Raw genomic sequence first — 23,438 nt, forward strand, 5'->3', positions numbered from 1 at the left:
CAGGACGGATCAGGGGGTTGGGGATGCACCACTTTCACCTCAAGGCCAGGGCCGAAGGAGAGGTAATGGTTATACCCCATCACAGCCAGACAAGGGCCCTTGGCCGGGGGGGGGGGGGGGGTTGGGGCGCCACCCCCTGTCACACACAGAGCAGGGCCGATCAGGGGGTTGGGATGCCACACCCTGTCACACACAGAGCCTCAGGGCGATCAGGGGGTTTGGGCGCTGCCCCCTGTCACGCTGATCTGGTGCCAGGAGACCTCTCGGCTCCGCTGATCCCGGTGCTGGGAGGCATATTACCCTTTTACTATATAGGATAGAGGCCTGGGGGCCGGCTGGTTTGCCCTGAAGGGTGTCCTGGATCAGGGTGGGGGTCCCCACTGGGGTGCCTGGCCAGCCTGGATGAGGGGATGATGGCTGTTTGCAGCTGGTCACACACCCTTCAGGGTGGGGGTCCCCACTGGGGTGCCTGGCCAGTCTGGGTGAGGGGCTGAGGGCTGCTTTCAGGCTGGCGGTTTTGACTGAAGCTCCCAACCGCTCCTTTTTTTCTTTTTTTTTTTTTCTTCTGGGCCAGCTTTAGCTCTGGCTCTAGCTCTGAGGCTTCCGCTGCTGGTTTGTTTGCCGTTCTATAATCAAAACAATGTATAACTTCAGCTCTGAGATCCCGGCTGGCTATATTTGTTAGAATGTTTCAAACTGCCAGCTCAGAGGCCGGCAAGTCAGGCGGGGAACTTGGAGTCTGCAGTCACGGGAGCAAGCAAGCCTCATGTTCGCTTCCAGCTGCCTGGCTGCCGGCCGCCATCTTGGCTGACAGTTAATTTGCATAAGGATATGCTGATTAGCCAATGGGAAGGGTAGCGGTCGTACGCCAATTACCATTTTTCTCTTTTATTAGTGTAGATATAATCAATAAAGATGTATTTTTTAAAAATAAGGTTTCACTACCTTCAAAATGAGAGATTAAAAAGAACTCCAAGGTATCCCTTTAGAATTAAACTCCTATTTAATACTAGAGGCCTGATACACGAAATTCATCTTTTGTTAGGGTCCCTAGGCCTGGCCGGCAATCAGGGCCCATCTGTGGGGTGACGGGGGTGGGGGGGTGTGGGGGGGGTGGGAAGGATGGTACAATCGGGGGCCCACACTGGCACCCGCCTTGGCCGGCCTGGCGTTGCCCACTTCTGCTGGCATACTGGGTATCCTCACTGCTTTAACTAACTCCCAGTCAGTCATCTAACTCCTATTCTCTTGGATTTGTTACCACTTCAGTTCCAATTCATTCATACTTCCCATTTTCCATCCCAGATGCTGGCATCACTAGGATCTGTTGCAAAAGCTCTAACTCTATGCCACCATGCCCTCACCTATAAATAAGGAACCTGGCTAGATATGAATAATCCTCATTTCTCCAGTGACTACCATGTACAGGCACTGTGAGGTAGGTGTTATTATTATGCCCAATTTCCAGGCAATGAAACTGAAGTTTAGAAATGTTAACTAAATCCAAAGGTACAAAGCAGATGACTGGTAAATCCAGAGTTGAAATCTAGTCTCTGGTGCTCCTAAGTAAATTATACTGCATTCTTTACATGACCTATAACGGACCTTTCAGCCTAAACATTCTGAGATTCACTGAAAAAGGAATGAGCCAAAGTAGAGAAGACAGGAACTGAACTTATAAAGTATAATGCTGAGTTGTTAGTCTGTTTCTTAGACTGATAATTTCTGTTTTAAAGTGATTTACAGTCCTAGCTGGTTTAGCTCAGTGCATAGAGAGTCGGCCTGCGGACTGAAGGGTCCCAGGTTCAGTTCTAGTCAAGGGCACATGCTCGGGTTCCAGGCTCGATCCCCAATGGGGAGCATGCAAAAGGCAGCCAATCAATGATTCTCTCTCATCATTGATGTTTCTATCTCTCTCACCCTCTCCCTTCCTCTCTGAAATCAATAAAAGACATTTTTTTAAAAATAAATAAAGTGGCCCTGACTGGTTTGGCTCAGTGGATAGAGCGTCAGCCTGTGGACTCAAGGGTCCCAGGTTCGATTCTGGTCAAGAGCATGTACCTTGGTTGCGGGCACATCCCCAGTGGGGAGTGTGCAGGAGGCAGCTGATCGATGTTTCTAACTCTCTATCAATCTCCCTTCCTCTCTGTGAAAAATCAATAAAATAAACTTTTTAAAATAAATAATAATAATAATAATAAATAAAGTGATTTACACATATATGTTCCTTATTTTAATCCCAAATTAATTACCAAAGAAATGCAGAAATATTCTTTTTTTTTAAAATATATTTTATTGATTTTTTACAGAGAGGAAGGGAGAGAGATAGAGAATTAGAAACATCGATGAGAGAGAAACATCGACCAGCTGCCTCCTGCACATCTCCTACTGGGGATATGCCCGAAACCAAGGTACATGCCCTTGACCGGAATCAAACCCGGGACCTTTCAGTCCGCAGGCCAACGCTCTATCCACTGAGCCAAACCAGTTTCGGCTGCAGAAATATTCTTAACAATGAAACAAAAAGTTTAAACATACTCACAAGCTCTCCATAACGTGCAGATGAAATCATAGGTGGAGGAAAATTCCCTGTGCTGCTGAAACATAAGCCCCCTGTCTAAAAAAATGAATGAACAAATGAATAAATAAATAAATAAAACAGTTTTTGGAACAGTATAAGCAATTTAATTTTAAAATATATACTTTATCAATTTGATTAGCCTTACTAAGGTGTTAGGTTCTAAACACGCACAGGACCTGCTGGTATTAATGAATGTTGGCTCACATCGGACACACCTGTCAACATAAGAAAAATAACATTTAAAATGTCAATGAATTATGCTAAAGCTGAATTTAATCAAGAATTGTCTTCCTAAACACTAGATTAGATTCATTCAGCTAAGCAATTACTTGTAGTAAGAAAACAAATTAAAAATATTAACACTGACTTGAATAGTTTTATCCCACTCTTAGTAATACAAGGCAAGGTATAAATAAATAAAATTAACCAGTAATGTTCTTTTGAAACCATATGGGATGTAAGGAATAAATAAATACTGAATAGCAAAGATGGATAAATCACTCAATTAACAAAAGAGCTCAACAAACTCATATAAATGAAACCCAATCCATTTTTATAAGTACTTGTATCAAATATACTTTCCCTATTTTATCTGCCACAAAGCAAAAAAGTAACATGCTGAAAAGAAACATGTATCTACCACTTATCAAACTTACAACCAACAATTTTAAAGTCTATTCATCATTGTTTATTTTAGGAAAACATATTTTTCATTAATGAACAATATATAGGGACAAAGGGCATTAAACTAGTAGGGACACTGATGGTTTTAGATGGATATTTATTACTTGCAAGATAGAGCAGGTAGGAGGAGGGGCTCGGGGGTGGCACAGAACTCTAACTAGGCTTAGAGAGGTGCTGGGGGGGAGGATCTGAGGACCCGCCCAGTAGTCCGTATTTGGGAGCTACAATGCAGGGCAGCCTGAAAGAAAAGAGGATCCAACACAAAATATCCCCTAGAAGAAGCTGCTCAAGTATTTTCTATCTTGAACTTGACAACTGAACTGAAAACTGTACTTAAAGGGGAGTAACCTCTAAAACTGAAGAAACTGAAATAGGAATAATGTGTTTGAGTTAGGGAGTGGTGTGTGTGCATGCATGTTTGGTGTGTACATATGCATGCACAAAGGGGGAACAGGAAGTAATAGAGAAGAGGGCTACAAGAGTGTAACTAAATTATTATATTTATCATTACATTTATTCATATGTTTTCTTGTGTAACATAATATATAAAGCACAGTACCTGGTCTATAGTAAGTATGATGTAAATAGAAGTTACTATTATATATTGTATTACGGATACATACAAATTACATAATAACAAACAAAAGTAGCTAATGTGCACTTACTCTGGAGCACCATGCAAAGAACTTAACATATTTATTTATAAGCTGTGATAACAGCCTATGAAGTGGGGGGGATAAACCACTCTAAAGCAAGGAGACTGACCTATTGAGCTATCCAGGGTCAAACAACTGATCAGAGACAACATATGAACCCTATTCTGTCTCATTCTCTAGGCCTCAGCTTCTTTAGCTGTTAATGTCTATTGCTATCCTTCCTTGGGTTATTGTGAGGAGCAAATGATATGGGAAAGTACTTTAAAAAGGTACAGAACCTGCATAAGTATAAAATGATGTTAATGCAGTCGGCACGCAGCACACTGCTTACCTGTTTCCTAAGGCATTTGCTACTGTAAAAGAGTTTTCCGTTCCATCACAGAGCTTACAGGTTGCTTGAGACAACAACGCTCCATTTATATCCCTTTCCACTAAAATATAAAAGCAAAATTCAGATGTAATTCATAGTCAATATCTAAGCTTGTACATACTTATTACATCTCACTTGCAATTCTAATAATTCTCAAAACATTATTTGCATTAAAGGCATGTTAAGCACCTCAATTATATTGAAAAGTGAAATCCTCCCCCATTCACATAAAAAAGTACAAAAACGAATTCTCCAAATCCTCATAACAAATTAATATTTTTTCTTGAAAAATTTCCTTACCTCTTTACCTGTATGTTCCTGCTACACTGAGAATGGGGAAACAAGCATTTTTATAGACGGCTGCTAAGTTTCTGCCACTTAGAGGGCTCTTGATAGTATCTATTAAAATTTTAAATTCACATACCCTACAACACTACAATTTCATGTTTAGAGACCTAACCTACTAAAACATATATACATACGTATGAGGGTATTCATCGAAGCGTTGTATTTGTTAGAAAACAACCTAACATGTGGTTTATCTTTATGAAAGAACCATGTGCACTTGAGAAGAACGTATATTCTGCAGCTTTGGGGTGGAATGTTCTATAAATGTCAATTAAGTCCATCTGATCCAGTGTGTCCTTTAGAGTCACTGTTTCCTTGTTAATTTTCTTGTCTGGACTATCTATCCAGTGAAATTAGTGGGTGTTAAAGTCCCCTAGTATGATTATTGTTGTCGATCTCTCCCTTAAAATCCTCTAGAAGTTTTTTTTAATATATTTAGGTGCTCCTTTATTGGGTGCATATATGTTTACCAGCGTTATATCCTCTTGCATCATTGATCCCTTTGGTATTATGTAGTGATCTTTGTTGTCTCTTGTGATGGCCGTCATTTTGAAGTCTAGTTTGTCAGAGATGAGTATTGCTATCCCAGCTTTTTTTTTTTTTCTTTTCCATTTGCTGGGTGCTGACATTAAGAGGAATGCTTACTATTTTTCCTTATTAAGCATCATGTTGGCTTTTGAGTTGAAACTTATATTTTATCATATTATATTAAGGAAGTATCCATCTAATCCTACATTATTAAGAATTATTAAAAATCAGATAGGGCTTTTTATCTTCTTCCTAATGCCTGCTGCTGTTTCAAACATCATTAAATTTTGAAAAAGAGTAATAAAGAAATTGTTAAGAAATCACCATGCTATTTCAATTAATGCCCTTATCAAACACAAATAAAGATGTGTTACTATTTCATAAGAAATCTACTTCTTACCTAAAATATGGCCAGGGGGACAGTGGCATTTTCCTTCTGCAGTCAAACGACCAGGGCAAGAAATGCAGTTCCAGCCATCTTTGGTAACACCTTTCTAAATTAAAAAAAAATTATTTTCTCCTTCTTAACTTCTTCCTCCTTTTGATCATGAAAGTCCAAAAGCCACAATACTGTATAATTTGTAGTTTTTATTCACATATATAATATACATATAGGCCTCCTAAAAATGTCCTGTGTAGCCAATTTGTGTTTATATTCCAAAATTAAGATATACATTTATAACCATATATTGGCTACTATTAACTTTGGGCAATAGTTCTTTCTTCTTCATGATTTTCAGTTCAAATGAGTCCTTGCTTTTTAATTAATACTGTCATTCAGTTTTTTCATTTACAAAGATAAAACAACATTCAACAGAATTTAATAAATAGCCAATTAAGTTTAGTCTTACTTGTCTTAAAATAATTATTCTAATCTCTAATAATCCAAATACATTAGCTTTTAAAAATTAAGTTATGATTCAAAATAGGCTAATGTTATGGTATATAAGTGATATGTAAACAAAGTTGTTAAAATTACATTATGAGGCTATTTCCTTCCATCCATTAATAGTTAGTATCAGTAAAATATGACATCATTCAAAATTGGGCTTGAATTAAATGATTTAGAAAAATTATGAGACAAAAGTACAGTAATTACATTACAAACATGAATGTAGCCAAAATTAAAAGAGAACAATGGCAATAAAAAAACAATGCCACAGATTATTTTAAATTTGGGTTGAAAAACTGGATCTATCAATAAGTGCTTCTATATTTGGCAGCACATTTATATAAGACTACTTAAAAATTATGACTTCTTAGTAATGTCATTGAAAAACAAATCTCCTTTGTCATCATTTCCTAATAGTGGCTATTTATCATAAGGTCAATATTTCCAAAAGTAAAAAATAAGTATCGAAATGATCATCAAATCTATAAGTACTAGCCATAAAGTAGGACAACTGGTAACTGTGTATTATATTCCCAAATTCAAGGGTTTTTTTTATCACAGATAATGAGAAGATATATTATTAGAAAAGTCAGAACTGGCACACAGAAACTCTTAATTATCCTAAATGATTGAAAATATATTCCTGTTAAGAATCATCATATATAATAACTGTTAGCTTCCTAATTTTCCAAAAACCCTACATAATAAAAGCATAGTATGCAAACTGTCCCCTTGACTGGGAGTCTGACCAGGGGGCGGAGCCGACCGGCAGCAGGTGGCCAAGGGAAGGGAGGGAGGCTCCAGCCAGCCACCGCCAGCTGCTAGGGGCCCTACCAGTGCACGAATTTCGTGCACTGGGCCTCTAGTTATGATATAATGAAATGACTAAGAGAATAGCACAGATATTATTTAACCTATTTAACGATGCAAATTGGCATTTTATGAACTTACCAATGTAATATCATTACAAACATAAATTATTATATAAAACATTGAAATATAGGTCTAAGACACCAAACTTAATTTGTACCAAAGGATACACATATTCCAAATTGCTGCATATATGTATCATTCATTTATTTTTCTCTATAACTGAATTACTCTATGAGGAAAAGTAAAAACACACCATTTTTGTGAGAGTTTTTTATTTCAAATTTTAAAAAAGTAAAGCAATAGATTCCCATGTACTCCAAGTTTGCATAAAATTTTACCAATCTCCCAAAACTTACTCTAATAAAAAAAAAAGTTAGCTTTATAATGTTAAAGGTTGTGGGGAAATAGTAGTGTACAGTATTAAGTGGTAGTTTACAAAATACATTTAATTTACTACTTTCACAGTAAAATTATTTAAAGATAAATACTCCATACCTTGTCTTCTGGGCACTTTTTACAAATAATATCAGCTCCTCCGTTATTAGAGATCATCTGAAATCCTGGTAGACACACACATGAAGTTCCTAAAAAGAAAACCAATGGTGAGCTTGGTAAATAAAAATGTAACTCCAAGACAGGGAAACTTTTAGTAATTCTTAAGATCTAGATAAGTAATATAGTAGTTTAGAGCAAGACTCAGGCGCCAGTACTGCCTAGGTTCAAATCCAGAAACACACTCCTGGGGTTCTAATCTTGAGCAAGTTACTGAACTTTTCTGTGCTCTGGCTTCCACTTTGGTGAAGTGGAAAAAACAATACTTTCCTCATAGGGTTAATATGAATATTAAATTAGTTATTATATGTAAAGGTCTTAGAATGTTTGGGGCATACAGTAGGTATGGTGTTCGCTACCATTTTTAGTGCAAGCATAATAAATTATTGAACTATTAAACTAATAATATTGACTGTATGGAAATTTCACATTTCTGTTTCACCCAAACATACACACATATCCAATACATTTAAATTTACTTTGTCAAAACAAAACCTTTTCAAAAAGTTACATTCATTCCAATAAATTACCATATTCTTCTGTTTGCACAGATAGTAAACATTATGGGATAATCACTATTCAATTTGCTGGTAAGGGCATCATTCTCTAAGGAAGCCTGAAGTGGAAACAGCACCTGTAGGAATCTTTGTACTAGAATGCATATATCCGGGTTCATAATTATGAAACTAACACCAGGCATTTTAGAGTCTGTGAAATTCTTTCTTATTTATATCTCCTCACCAGAGGGGCTGATCTGTCCTATATGATGACTTAAAGGGGGATATGTCAACTTTGAAGATGGCAGAAATTTAATACCATGGGTGACCAAATTGAGATTGAAAACATCTTAGACTTTTCAATATTGATTTGGTCACCCAAAATAAATCCAGATAAATAGGAGCATGGAACAGACTGACAAATTTCAGAGGGAATGGGGGGGTGGGGGGGTGGGGAGAGATTAATAGGGTAACTTATAATGTATATATCCATAGGCCATGGACATATAGTGTAGTGAAGGCCAGGGAGGGGCAGGTGTGGGGTGGAGGGGGTGATAAAAGGGGGAGATATCTGTAATATTCTCAACAATAAAGATAAATTAAAAAACAAACAACAAAAAACATCTTAGACTTTAGAACAGGAAAAGTCTTATTCTAAGCAGTTTCCATGAAGAGAACCAGGACCAAATGATGGATATTTCAAGCAAAAAAAAATAAATAGATAAAAATTAGGCTTCATTGAAAGAGACCTTAAGGTCAATTAGTAATATTCAATAACAAAAGGAGTAAGTCCTAAGGAAATCTATAATATTATAGACACATGCTCTAGTGGAAATACATAGGTCCAGGCTCAGGGCAGAGAGACACATGCTCTTCAGGTCCCCAATTTCGGTGGCCAAGAGGACATTACCACCTCACCTGGGCTTCCATGTCCTTATCTGTACAGTGAGGAGGCGGGACCTGCGGGAGTGTCAGGTCCCTTCCAGCTCTAAGGTTCTGGCTTTTGAAGAGTAAGATAAACGGTGGTCCCAGTCCCAAGGGCTCATTTGCATTCCCTCCCCACCTGTCCTGTCGCCTGCTCCTCTGTACCTCAGATGGCTTCTCCATGTTTTCTCCCTGCGCTAGGCAGCTTTCTGGGTGCTCCCTAAAGACCCTTCGGCGGAGGAAGGGGGGACACTGGAGCCAAGTAGCGGACTCGGGGTCCCCCAAACTGCAACCCTCCAAGGAAATCCGCCCTGGCGTTGGCGGTTAACTGTCCAGAAAGACTCTTCCCGCGGAGGGAAAGGTGTTCCAGCGTTTTTGGGGACCGGGCACCGCAGCCCGCCGGGGTGTCCGCGGGGCCGGGCCCGCCGTCTCACCTCGGGCGTCCCGCCGCTGGTGGGCCCCGCACGGGGCGCAGGAGAGCGCGGAGATGTCGAAGTACTGGGCTGCGGCCGCAGGTCTCCGGCTGCCGGAAAGGGAAGGAGAAGGTCTGGGCCTGTGAGACGCCAGGGAGGACCCACTGGAGGAACACGGTCACGGCCGCGGCCGCCCAGCTGGACCGGAGAGCCATCGCCACCCCAGCCCGTTGCGGCCCGTCACCTGGAGCCGACTCCGCCGGCGCCCAGCTCCAGCGCCCCGTCAGCCTTTGCGGCGACTCGGCAGAGCCGATTGGACAACTCCCGCCTGAGGTTCCGGAAGTATCTGCAAATGCTGCTTGGTTGCTAGGTTACCAAAGCGGCGGCGCGCGGGAAGCTGGCTGGTCCTAAAAAAGGATGGGTTGGGGGTGCGCTAACCCTGAAGCCCGGCAGGGAGACGCTCTCTTTCACAGGTTTGTTTCAAACTCTGGGGCGCGACCCATAGGCGGGACGTGAAGTCAATGTGGAGGTCGGGAAATAAAATACCACCAGGAAGGAAACAGCAGATTGCATCGCACAAATCACAAGTATTGTTTCAGCCCAAGCCGGTTTTGCTCAGTGGATAGAGCACTGGCTTGCGGACTGAAGGGTCCCGGTACGATTCTGGTCAAGGGCACACGCCCAGGTTGCGGGTTTGATCCCTAGTAAGGGACATGCAGGAGGCAGCGGATCAATGATTCTCTCTCATCATTGATGTTTCTATCTCTCCCTCTCCCTTCCTCTCTGAAATCAATAAAAATATATATATATATTAAAGTATTATTTCATTAAACTGTTATATGATATTTACATCAGAATTTATCCAGACTAGGCCATTTCGTGTTAAAGGAGACAGTCCAAAAAAGTATTTAGCAAAATACATTTGTCAGAAAAGTGGGCAAAATACTGATATGCAATGCTGGAAGACTGGACCAAAGAAAGGTATTTGCTGCCAGACCTTTCTTTGCGTTTCTACTTTCCTTGTTTTGAGCATAGGAAATCATGTATGTAAAATGCAATCATATATATCCCACCTGTGAATAAAGAAGGAAACTCCTATTTTAAAATCAAATTTATACGTACGTGAATGTTGTCTTTCAAAGTAGACACCCTTTAAAAAAGACTTTTAAAAAAAATTGTTTTTTAAGGCAAAGTAGACACCCTCGGAGTCTATGAGCCCCAAACAATTCAAAATGACCTTCAGAGCCCGTTTATAGGTCATAAGAGAACATTTTATTTCTTAATATTTAAATCTCACTTGTTATTGTTGTATTTTTTATTTTTGTCCCCCACCCCCAAATGGCCTGGCATTATTTTAAACCACCTTATTCAGCAGCAACAGCATAAAACGACTTTTGGCTTTCTCAAAAACAAACAAAAAACCCCCACACATTTTATAATAAAAATGATTATTTGTCATTCATAAGGAAAATAACACATAATATTTTCAATGCCCATGAAAAAATGCATCTAAGGATGTTAGATAAGTTTATTGGCACCGTTAGGCCTGGTATTTCTCATGTGATCATCCCCAAAAGATCAACATTCACTCAGTCACTAATGTCTATGACACAGGAGGTGTATGAAAACCCTTCCTTAAAGAGGAATTCTAAAAAACGTTTGAATAATTACTGTGTTGGTGAAGTGTCTAATTTGAAGTGGAAATCACTTACAGAATACAATTTGGTAAAACCATATGACTGTATAAATGTTAATGAGGACTCAGAAAGGGTATGGTGAGAATAGTTGAGATTCATATGTAGAAGCTTCCTATGGGTGAATAACTGTAGTCTTCCTTGATGAAATGCATACTATTGTTATATGCTTTATTAAAAAAAGATCAGGATAATAAAATTTATGCATTGCCTACTATATAATTAAAGTACTGAAAGACCTCCCAGTCATGATGGTCTTCTTTGTGTCCCACACAGTGCACTGTGCTAGGCACCTGACAGCATGAACCTTAACTCTTCATAATAACTCTTTGAGGCAATACTATTTCTTTGAATTCTTTTACAAAAAAGGAAACTGAGGATCAAAAAAAGTTACATAAGCCTGGCTGGTGTGGCTCAGTGGTTGAATATCGATCCATGAACCAGGAGGTTATGGTCCGATTCCCCGTCAAGCATGTGCCTGGGTTGCTGGCTGGATCCCCAGTAGGGGGCGTGAGCGAGCAGCCCATGTACTAGTATGATTCTCTCATCATTGTTTCTATCTCTCTCTCCCTCCCTCTCTCTGAAATCAACAAATACGTATATATTTTTTTAAAGTTTATCACCCTGGCAAATGTTGCTCAATGGTTAGAGCACCAGCTTGCACACTGAAGGGTCAAGGGTTCAGTTCTCAGTCAAAGGCATGTACCTGAGCTGCAGCTTCTATCCTGATCCCCACCCACATGGATGTTTCTCTTTTTCTCCCTCTCTCTCCCTCTCCCTTTCTCCTTTCCCCCCTTCCACTATATCTAAAAGCAATAGAAGAGTATCCTTGGTTGAGGATTAACCAAAAAGAAAAAAAAGTTACATTATTTAAGAAGTGGTGAAACTAGAATTTACCTCCATTTGTTATCTCTGAAACCTGTTATCTTTTCAATCTAGTAAGCATTTTTGTGGAATATTTTGGCATATTCTACAACAGTACAAACCTATTGTTGTTACTTAACAGTGGAACTATGATTGTGTAAGACCTTTGGACACTGCACCTAGCAAAACTCCTCCCAAAGAGCTAGAGAGCTTATTTGTAGGAGAAGGATTAAAAATAGATACAGTTAGTTTCCCTCCTAGGTGATGTCAATCATGTCCATGACTTCAATGACCACTTTTTGCAGGTGACTCACGTAATTATATATCTCCAGGTCAAGTATCTTTTCTGAGCCCTGAACCAGTATTTCCACTGCTTGCTTTAAAACTCCAATTGAGTGGGATGAAGTGTTTATATTTTATTTTACTTTATATTTTTTAATATATTTTTATTGATTTCAGAGAGGAAGGGAGAGAGAGAGAGAGGTAGTATTTTTATTGATTTCAGAGAGGAAGGGAGAGGGAGAGAGAGAGAGAAGTAGAAACATCAATGATGAAAGAGATTCATTGATCGGCTGCCCACTGGGAACTGAGCCTGCAACCTCGGCATGTGCCCTTGACCAGAATCGAACCCGGGACCTTTTAGTCTGCAGGCCGACACTCTATCCACTGAGCCAAAACAGCTAGGGCATGAAGGGTTTTTAATTCAAGGTGTCCCAAACAACTCATGATCTCCATCCTTTATCCAACCCCCAATTTTGTCCTTTTCCCATTGTGCAATCTATAATGTAGGCCAAAAATCTAGAAGTCACTTTTGATGCTTTCCTTCCCTTCATCTACTCATTTCAGTCCATTAGCAAGACCTCTTGATTTTTATCTTCTAAATATCTCTTGCATTTACTGCACAAAATCCCTTAAATTCTTTTAACCTCTAACCATCACTACCACCCTAAAAATGCTATCTTTTCCCATATTCATTACTGCAATGACCTATTTTAAAACTTAGTTTTTTAGTTTTCGGCATTAACAACGGACTGCCCACTATGAAAGATGAAGATTTGCTTTCTACCACATTTTCTGAATCCCTTCATATTTCTAATATATTTATTTTAAAATTTAGAGATAGAGTAGTAAGCCCTTTTCCATTATTGTGACTACTTAAGTGCTATTTACAATTGAGTCATGTACCATGCCACACTTTTTATCTTTCTCTAATGTAGGTATCTTTGCTTCTTATCATGTGCTATCATTAATTTCTAATTTTTCCTCAGAACTATTACTCTTCTTTCAATGTACTTAACACATTTAGTATATGCCAGGTTCTCCTCTAAGTACTTTTAGTCCTTATCATAGCCCTTTAAAGTAGGTACTATTGCCGTAGCCGGCTTGGCTCAGTGGATAGAGCGTCAGCCTGCGGACTGAAGGGTCCCGAGTTCGATTCCGGCCAAGGGCACATGCCTGGGTTGCGGGCTCGGTCCCCAGTGGGGGGGCGTGCAGGAGGCAGCCGATCAATGATTCTCTCTCATCGGTGATGTTTCTATCTCTCTCTCCTTCTCTCTTTCTCTGTGAAATCAATAAAGAATTATATTAAAAAAATAAATAAATAAAGTAGGTACTATTATCCTGAATTTATAAATGAGGAATTTAGACACAAAGAAAATCAATAAAAACTTGTATTAGGATCCAAGAATCTATCTATCTATCTATATATATTTTTTTAGGAAAATATTTTATTTAATTATTTTTATTGAGTTACAATTGATATTATATTAATTTCAAGTGTACAATATAATGAATTGATACTTGTATATACTATGAAATTATCATAATACTAATATCCATCACCATACAACCATACATAGTTACAAAATTTCTTGTGTGGATGGGGCGGGGAGGGAGGGGGGAGGGGGGAGAAAGGCCACATGATAACCTGACTAGTTCAGGGAAGCCTGCATAGCTGTTTTGCAATCTCAAAGACCTAAAGTAAACACAAACAATGGTCTGAAATTAAAACTTTAACTAAAAGCAGTTTATAGTGGATAGTCATGTCCTAGACCAGTATCTTCCCTGATAAAGGTCAATCTTTACCTTAATTGAGCCTATTGTCTCGCCACCAGGACAGAGACTATAAATTCCTTCATTGTTGTTGTTATCATGTTAATTGTTGACTGTTAACTTTCCTGCATCCACCTTAGTAAAAGAAGTATGTTAAAAAAAAAGAAGTATGTGTCCATCATTTTACTTTTTATCCAATCCCAGAGGTTCTCCCCGACCCCTTTTCTTTCTCCACCTCCCTAATCTATCACCAATCTCCTCCTTAGATTGTAATGTATAAATCAAGATTAAAAACTGCCATTCTCCAGAGCATTATCCCAATCCGTTGAGATTCTGCTTCCTGGCAATTGTCAAGAGTTTGGCTCAAATAAACTCATAAAAAATTTCTTTACAGATTTGAATGTTTTTACATTAACACTTGTGAAGAGCACTTTTAAGATCTATTGTCTTAGCAACCTTCAAATATTCAGGACAGTATTATTAACTACTAGAGGCCCGGTGCACGAAATTCATGCACTGGGGGAGGGGAGTCCCTCAGCCCAGCCTGCGCTCTCACAGTCCAGGAGCCCTCAGGGGAGCCCTCGGGGGAGCGGGCCTAAGTCCTCAGTCGGACATCCTTAGTGCGGCCACAGAGGTGGGAGAGGCCCCCACCACCGCTGCTGTTCTTGCCAGCCGTGATCCCAGCTTCTGACTATGGGAGCGCACTGACCACCAGGGGGCAGCTCCTGCGTTCAGCATCTTCCCCCTGGTGGTCAGTGCGCGTCATAGCAACCGATTGTTCCACTGTTTGGTCAATTGACATATTAGCCTTTTATTATATGGGATAGTCACTATGCTATACATTACATCCCCATGACTTATTTATTTTATGATTGGAAGTTTGTACCTTTTGACACCCTTCACCCATTTTGCCTACCTTCCACCCCCTGCCTTGTGCAACCACTAATCTGTTCTATCAATGAGCTTGGGTTTTTTGTTTGGTTGGTTGGTTGATTTCTTTTTTTCTTTTTTCTTTTTTTTTAAGATTCTACATATTAGTGAGATTGTATGGTATTGGGGTTTCTCTGGCTGATTTATTTCACTTAGTTTATGGCCTCAAGGTCCATCCAGGTTGTTGCAAATAGGAAGATTTCATTTTTTTTGTGGCTAAATTTTATATATATATATATATATATATATATATATATATATATATATATATATATATTTATTCACATCTTTGTCCATTTATTCATTGATGGACACTTAAGTTGTTTCCTTTTTTTAAGAAATAAATCTTTATTGTTCAGATTATTACAGTTGTTCCTCTTTTTTCCCCCCATAGCTCCCCTCCACCCAGTTCCCACCCCACCCTCTGCCCTTAACCCCCCCCCCCCCACTGTCCTCATCCATAGGTGTACGATTTTTGTTAAGTTGTTTCCATATCTTGTCTATTGTAAATAATACTACAAAGAACGTGGGAGCGCATATTTCTTTTTAAGTTAGTGTTTCATTTTCTTTGATAAATACTCAGAACTGGAATTGCTGGACCAAGTGGTAGTTATGTTATTGGAGAAAAGCGTGGGTGGTCTTTCTCAATTGCTAGTGGGAGTGGGATTCTTGGAGTGCTGCTGGAATAAGCATTTCTGGAGGCCTCCACGGGAAGATATGATATGGTAGAAAGCATTATTTCCATGGAATTACATCTCTTCAATAAAGCTAGAAACATAGTCAGAGTCCAGAGTTTCTGTTCCATGTTGGAGTTGGGTCTGATATACCATCAGGCTACGTGCAGTCCATTAGTCCATTGAGAAATCTCTGTAATATATTCCACAGTGGCTGCACCAATTTACATTGCCACCAACAGTGCACAAAGATTCCCTTTTCTTTACATCTTCTCTAACACTTGTCATTTCTCATCTTTTCTATAATAACCATTCTATTGGGTGTGACATGATATCTCACTCTGATTTTGATTTGAATTTCCCTGATGATTAGTGATATCGAGCAGCTTTTCAGGTGCCTGCTGGCCATGTGTATGTTTTTGTTCTTGAGAAATGACTATTTACATAGTTTGCCCATTTTTAAATCAGATTGTTTGTGTTTTTGCTATTCAGTTGTCTGGGTTGTGTAGATATTTTGGATATTAACCCCTGATCAGATACATGATTTGAAAAGATTTTTCTCCCATTCCATAGGTTGCCTTTTTATTTTTGTTGATGGTTTTCTTTGCTGTGCAGCTTTTTAGTTGGATTTAGTCTCACTTGTTTATTTTTGCTTCTGTTGCCTCAGGCATTTATGTTCTTAACCACTATGTTGGTCTCTATAAGAATAGTTGGGGGTTTCTTGACTGGACTACAATGTGTGCTGTGATTTGCCTGGGCTGGTCATAGGGCATTTTCCATGTCAGTATTTTTTCCTCCTCCTCACCCCACTGTTGTGCTCATCAAATTCCCCAGAAAGAATCCTCTCCCTGGAGGATTTAAGCCTGGCTGCTGCCAGGTTTAGTGGGGAAACAGGGTGTGAGTTTCATCATTCAGTTTCATCATTCACATAATGTCCTTCTTTTATATATAGACCCACTGATCTCATCTGTATCAGTTGTCCCCTAGTCATACTTCCTCTGGAGAATAAGCTTTCAATGTTCTACTCTAGCTGGTTTCTTGGTGGGAAGGAAGTCTTAAATGCATGTTTTTAGTGCTTTATAAATTGATGTTCAATGAACTCTGTTTTCATCTCTTTCCCCAGGAGACGCTATTGAGGACTCCTACATCTTTAACAACTTATTTGGTGCATATCAAGTTGCCTTTTAGCTTCCCCACTGTCAATTTAGGATTCAACCTTTTGGGATTCATGAAAGAAATGATCACCTTCCCATCTGCCTCCTGCTTGCAAAGTTTTTTTGCCGTTCTCTCCCATTCTATTAGCTTCATTCTCATCAAACACTTATTTCCATTGTATTTTGGTATCAGAATTGCCAAATAGTCTATCTATACTAATAAAAGGGTAATATGCAAATTGGTCATGACACCCTCACAGTCACGACCAGATATGCAAATTGACCATCACTCCAACACACAAGATGGCTGCCCCCATGTGGCCACAAGATGGCCACCACAAGATGGTCTGCAGGGGAGGGCAGTTAGGGGCAACCAGGCCTGCAGGGGAGGGCAGTTAGGGGTGACCAGGCCAGCAGGGGAGGGCAGTTGGGGGTGACCAGGCTGGCAGGGGAGGGCAGTTGTGGGCGATCAGGCCATTAGGGGAGGGCAGTTAGGGGCGACTGGGCTGGCAGGGGAGGGCAGTTGGGGGCGATTGGGCCAGCAGGGGAACAGTTAGGCGTTGATCAGGCTGGCAGGGGAGTGGTTAGGAGGTGATCAGGCTGGCCAGCAGAAGCGGTTAGGGGCAATCAGGCAGGCAGGTGAGCGGTTGGGAGCCAGCAATCCTGGATTGTGAGAGGGATGTCCGACTGCCCGTTTAGGCCCTTTCCCACAGGGATTGGGCATGGGATCGGGCCTAAACAGGCAGTCAGACATCCCTCAAGGGGTCCCAAATTGGAGAGGGTGCAGGCTAGGCTGAGGGACAACCCCTCCACTCCCACTGCACGAATTTCGTGCACCGGGGCTCTAGTATATATATAAAAGCCAAGCAACCAGAACAACTGGTCACTATGATGCGCACTGCAGCGGCCAACCGGCCCAATCAGGGCCCCGCCGGGCTGGGGGGGGGGGAGGGGCCTTTTATGCCCTTTCTTTTCTTGTTAATCCTCACCCCGAGGGTATTTTTCCATTCAATTTAGAAAGAGTGGGAGAGGGAAAGACAGAGAGAAATATCAATGTGAGAGGAAACATTGATAGGCTGTCTCCTGCACTCCCCCTATTGGTGGGAAATCGAGCCTGACACCTGGGCATGTGCCCTGACTGGGAATGGAACCGGCAACCTTTCTGTGCACAGGATGATGCCCAACCAACTGAGCCACATCCACCAGGGTTCGAATGACAAACTTCTTAATGACCTCGTCCCTGGGCGCAGCTGGTGCAGTGAATAGGCTGCACATGGCCACGGCCTTCTTTGGCACAACCATTGTTCCTTCTTTTCTTCGTTATCTTAGAAGCGAGGACCCAAGAGAGCTCCTTTGTATACTTTTTAAAGGGAGTCTGCCTCGGAGGACAGCATCCCCTCCCTTTGTAACAGAGAACAGGCGTACCTCATTTTATTGCACTTTGCTTTTTGTGCTTAGCAGGTATTATTTATTTAAGAAATACATTTTGCAAGGCTATATATAGCTGCCATAGGTAGTGATTCCTCTAATAGATCCGGGCTAAGTAAACTGAAAACCTTCTGGAAAGGATTCACCATTCTAGATGCTATTAAGAACATTCATGATTCATGGGAAGAGGTCAACATATCAACATTATAAGAAGTTTGGGAGAGATTGATTCCAACCCTCATGGATGACTTTGAGCGGTTCAAGAGTTTAGTGGAGGAAGTAACTGCAGATGTGATGGAAACAGGAAGGAAACTAGAATTAGAAGTGGAGCCTGAAGATGTGACTGAATTGCTGCATCTCATGAAAAAACTTTAATGCATAAGGAGATGCTGCTTATGGTTGAGCAAAGAAAGGGGTTTCCGGTGATGGAATCTACTCCTGGTGAAGATGCTGTGCAGATTGTTGACATGACAACAAAGGACTTAGAATATGATATACGCTTATTTCATAAAGCAGCGTCAAGTTTTGAGAAACTGACTCCAGTTTGGAAAGAGGGTGCGTAAAATGTTATAAAACAGCATCCCATGCTACAGACAAATCACACATGAAAGGAGGAGTCCATTGATGTGGCCAACTTCATTGTTGTTTTAAGAAATTGCCACCGACGCCCCAACCTTCAGCAACCACCACCCTGATCCCTCAGCAGCTATCAACATAGAGGCAAGACCTTTGTTAACATAAAACAAACAAACAAACAAAACACATTCACCCTAGCCCATTTGGCTCAGTGAATAGAGCATCAGCCTGCGGATTGAAAGGTCCTGAGTTCGATTTCGATCGGGGGCACATGCCAGGGTTGCGGGCTCAGTCCCCAGTGGGGGGCATGCAAGAGGAGGTGGTTCTTTCTCATCATTGAGGTTTCTGTCTCTCTCTCCCTCTCCCTTCCTCTCTGAAATCAATAAAAATATATTTCAAACAAACAAACAAACAAAAAAACCACATTCAAACCTGTAAAGAATTTTTGTGAGTTTATTTGAGCCAAACTGTCCACAACTGCTGGGAAGCAAAATCTCAACGTATTGGTAGCAGTGGTCAGCAAACTGCGGCTTGGCAAACCATGGCTCTCGAGCCACATGTGGCTCTTTGGCCCCTTGAGTGTGGCTCTTCCATGAAATACCGACTTCTGCGCATGGGCCACGAAGTTTCAATCACACCATATGTGCGCGCCCGCACGTGGTATTTTGTGAAAGAGCCACACTCAAGGGGCCAAAGAGCTGCATGTGGCTTTTGAGCCTCGGTTTGCCGACCACGGATAGTGCTCTGGAGAATGGCGGGTTTTTACCTTGTTTTTATAAATTACCATCAAAGGAGGGGCCGTAAGTGGGTTACATGAAATCCATTGGTGATAGATTAGGGCAGCGGTTCTCAACCTGTGGGTCGAGACCCCTTTGGCGGTCGAACGACCCTTTCACAGGGGTCGCCTAAGACCATCCTGCATATCAGATATTTACATTATGATTCATAACAGTAGCAACATTACAGTTATGAAGTAGCAACGAAAATAATTTTATGGTTGGGTCACAACATGAGGAACTGTACTTAAAGGGCCAGAAGGTTGAGAACCACTGGATTAGGGAGTGGGAGAAGCAAAGTGGGGAAACCTCTGGGATTGGATAAGAAGTGAGATGATGGACACGTGTTTCTTTTACATAGATGGATACAGGATAGTTAACAGTCAACGATTAACATGATAACAATAACAATGAGGGAATTTGTGGTCTCTGCCCTGGTGCCGTTTGTTGTGTCCTGAGGGGTCCTGAAAAAGGGAAGTTATAAGTTACCCAGACATTTCACAGGTATGTTATCTTAGATGCAGAAGGACAGTAGGCTCAGTAAAGATCGAAGTTGATCTTTGTCCGGGAAAATACTGGCCTAGGAAATGACTACCTACTATAAACTGCTTTTAGTTAAATTTTAAATTTCAGACCATCCTTTGTGGTTACTTTAGGTCTTTGAGTTTGCAAAACTGCCATGCAGGCCTTCCCTGAGCTAGTCAGGTTAGCATGTGGCCTTTTTTTTGTTCATCCATACCTTCCACTAGCAAAAAGATTACGACTCCCTGAAGGCTCAGATAATGGTATTTTTAGCAATACAATATTTTTAATAAAGGTGTGTACTGTTTCTTAAACATAATGCTATTGCACACCTAATAGACTATAGTATAAACTATATATAACTTTTGTATACATTGGGAAACCAAAAAATTCATGGGAATTTTTTATTGAGGTGTTACCTTTATTGCAGTAGTCTGGAACAGAACCCACAAATATTTCTGAGGTGTGAGTGGAGTGTCCTCTGGAAGCAAATCACCAGGATTCATTTCTGCGCTTGTACTATTTATGTAACCTCGGGCAAGCTGTGCACTCCTTTATGCCTCAGTTTCCCTTACTTGTAAAATAGAAAATCTATCCCCAAAAGCAGTTATAAGAATGAAGAGAGAATGGGACATCTGGCTTGCGAGCAGGAACTGTATTTCAAGACGGAAGCGTGATTTAAAAAAGGGTGATGTTGAGAACGGCCAGAAGATTTTTGTTCACCAGTGTGCCCAGTGCCATGCTGTGGAAAGAGGAGGCAAGCACAAGACTGGGCCAAATCTCCAATGTCTATTTGAGTGAAAGACAGGTCAGGCTCCTGGATTTTCTTACATGGATGTCAACAAGAGTAAAGGCATCACCTGGGGAGGGGATACACTGATGGAGTATTTGGAGAATTTCAAGACTTGCATCCCTGGAATAAAAATGATCTTTACTGGCATCAGGAATAGTGCAGAAAGGGCAGACTTGATAGCTTACCTCAAAAAAAACTTACTAGTGAGTAATAGTTGGCCTCTGCCTTATTTATTACAAAACAGAAATGTCTCATGACTTCTTCTATGTGTACAAATTTAAATTGACCTCAAGCACCAGAATTTAGATCACGAATAGCTGATAGGACATTTCTTTTGGGCAGTCCTGATTTAAATAAGATTAGTTTTGGGGTTAAATGAATATGATCAGCTTTTTGAACTCTGATGGTAATTTTGGTTCAGCAAGTGCTATCATTGTTTACCCCTTCTAAAAATATGATTGAACTTGATTAGTAAAGTTCAACTTTTCACAGAGATGGTATGTCATCTCAAAACCTGTAGGAGATTTGCTGGAGGCCAAAGCCAATAATGCAAAAAGAAAACATTGGAAGACCAATGGACTTTGATATTCAGCAGGGCTGAAAATCAGCATAATACTGCCCTGCTGTGGGTTCAATGGCTCAAGGCAATTTCCTAACCTGATAATTCTTTTACTGTTTACCAAACTTTACCTTTGATCTGCCTGTATGCATTGCTGAAGGGCAAATGTGTATTCAAGTAAATAAAAAGTGGACCAGGTGAGAAGCTGGTGTGTCTCTTCAAGAAAGAGGCTCCACCTGGCCCCCAATGCCTTCTAAATTCATATTTCTTGAATAGCATTTTAATTTGTGCCTCGGCCCCTCCTTCAGATCCTGAACCCCGCCGCGAAGGTCGTGGCAGAGATTGGTTTCATATTTAGCTTTATATAGCTGGTTATATTAATATGTTTAAATACTGAGGAAATCCCTTTTACTGTCTCTTAGTACAGCAAGACTTGCTTGTGTTTCACATGTGTTCATTAGCCTGTTTATTTTTAATATATTTTATTGATTTTTTACAGGGAGGAAGGGAGAGGGATAGAGAGTCAGAAACATCGATGAGAGAGAAGCATCGATCAGCTGCCTCCTGCACACCCCCCACCGGGGATGTGCCTGCAACTAAGGTACATGCCCTTGACCGGAACCGAACCTGGGGCCCTTTAGTCCCCTGGCCGACGCTCTATCTAGTGAGCCAAACCGGTCAGGGCATCATTAGCCTGTTTAAAGGCAAGGGCTGAAGATAAGCACTGGCAGGGTCCACTTTATCTTTTGGTCCTAACTATGCTAAAAAAAAGAAAAAGAAAGAAAGACAGAAAGGAAGGAAGGAAGAAAGGAAGAAAGAACAGAATGAGATAATACTGCACAGGTCCTGGCATACAAAGCCACTTATAGTTTTGTTAAACCCTCAATAAATGTTAGCATTTAAGTTCAGGTTCCTGAGCTTGCCAGGCCAGGACCCAACCCTGGACTGTGGGGAATAATCAAGGTCAATGCCACTCAGTCAGTGAGCCTAGCTTCCCAAGGGCTTGTCCCTGGATCACCTTGACATTTGGAAAAAGTCACTTATACTTATGTAGCATCAGATACGTATTTACTTCTATAAGTAATTTGCCCAAGTCAGTAAATGGTGGCTCTCACTCCAGGAACCACCTATTGTCCATTTGTTAAACTGCCTCTTCTTTCTCACAATCATATCACTAAATTAAAGAATAGGTATTTTGCAGTGAGCTAGGGATTGAAAACTCAATTTTTCTTTCTCATCTGTAAACTTTAAACATGATGTTTGCTTTCTTAGTGAGCTTTGAATCAACGGATAAATGCATATATAATTATGAACATGGTGGGCTGCTTTGTGATTTGTAAACAATAAAATAACATCACCAGCTATTACAGAACCAGCTATTACAGAACAGGCATTGCAGAACGTGCCCGTAACTGTGGTTTTTACTTCCCAATTTTCATGGTTGGCCTTTCTGTTCTCATGTTTCAAAACACCATAAAATACGATCAACAAATGCAGGCATAAAGTTATTAATGTCTATAAAGTTGAATGTAGTATGCATTTATTAAGCCCCCTAGGTGTTGGCACTGCACTTGGGGAAATATGTAAAGGCAGTAAAACTAACGTTTGTGGCCTTTGAAGAGTTTACAACGATCCTTTTGGAAGTTGTTTACACCACACAAATAACTGTGCAGCGCTGTAAAGAAAAAAAAAAAAAACCGAAACCGCCAACTTTTCTCTGCCTTTACATCCCTTAACTCCTCGAAATCGGGAACGTTTGGGCGCTGTACTCAGGCAGTTCTTTATGGAAGCTTCTGAGGAGCCACAAACTAACCTCCCAGTTTTGGCTCAGAATCTCTCCTTTCCGTGATTGGCTGGAACCTGCGCATGCGCAGAAGCTCCGCGTACCCGCGCCGGCTCGGGCTGGCGCCGCCCCCACCCCCTGACAACAGGAAGTGGGTGAGCGTCACGGCGCGTGCGCAAACCTGGCCGGGGCGCCGGGCCGGTGGGTGACGCCGGGAGAGCGCATGGGCAAACTGTACGTCCGTTTGTCCGGAGTGGAGGGGTGAGTGGGCGCCATCTTCTAGGTTCACTGAGGGGCCCTTCTGGGAAGGCTGCC

The 23,438-nt window shown here is 40.9% G+C and overlaps 2 protein-coding genes and 1 pseudogene across 6 annotated transcripts in view; 2 read left to right on the plus strand and 1 right to left on the minus strand.

Moving 5' to 3' along the window:
* TMEM67 (transmembrane protein 67) overlaps nucleotides 1-9,540 on the minus strand; it is a 36,831-nt gene extending 27,291 nt beyond the window's left edge. Inside the window, 7 exon segments of the mRNA XM_006105892.3 lie at nucleotides 2,543-2,617; nucleotides 2,727-2,796; nucleotides 4,253-4,352; nucleotides 5,568-5,661; nucleotides 7,428-7,516; nucleotides 9,340-9,406; nucleotides 9,408-9,540. Coding sequence (XP_006105954.1) covers nucleotides 2,543-2,617; nucleotides 2,727-2,796; nucleotides 4,253-4,352; nucleotides 5,568-5,661; nucleotides 7,428-7,516; nucleotides 9,340-9,406; nucleotides 9,408-9,533 — 621 coding nt within the window. The 5' untranslated portion in view covers nucleotides 9,534-9,540.
* A 10,868-nt stretch (nucleotides 9,541-20,408) lies between these two features.
* On the plus strand, nucleotides 20,409-21,229 carry LOC102442750 (annotated as a pseudogene).
* Nucleotides 21,230-23,148: 1,919 nt separating this feature from the next.
* Nucleotides 23,149-23,438, plus strand: part of RBM12B (RNA binding motif protein 12B) — a 34,408-nt gene continuing 34,118 nt past the window's right edge. For all 5 annotated transcript variants that reach the window (XR_001346050.2, XR_002827006.1, XR_002827007.1 and 2 more), the window contains exon 1: nucleotides 23,149-23,384. The gene's annotated coding sequence lies outside the window, so the exon portion shown is untranslated. The remainder of the gene's footprint in view (nucleotides 23,385-23,438) is intronic.

The sequence above is a fragment of the Myotis lucifugus genome, unplaced genomic scaffold, assembly GCF_000147115.1.
Source record: "Myotis lucifugus unplaced genomic scaffold, Myoluc2.0 scaffold_732, whole genome shotgun sequence".
NCBI classification, from domain to species: Eukaryota; Metazoa; Chordata; class Mammalia; order Chiroptera; family Vespertilionidae; genus Myotis; species Myotis lucifugus.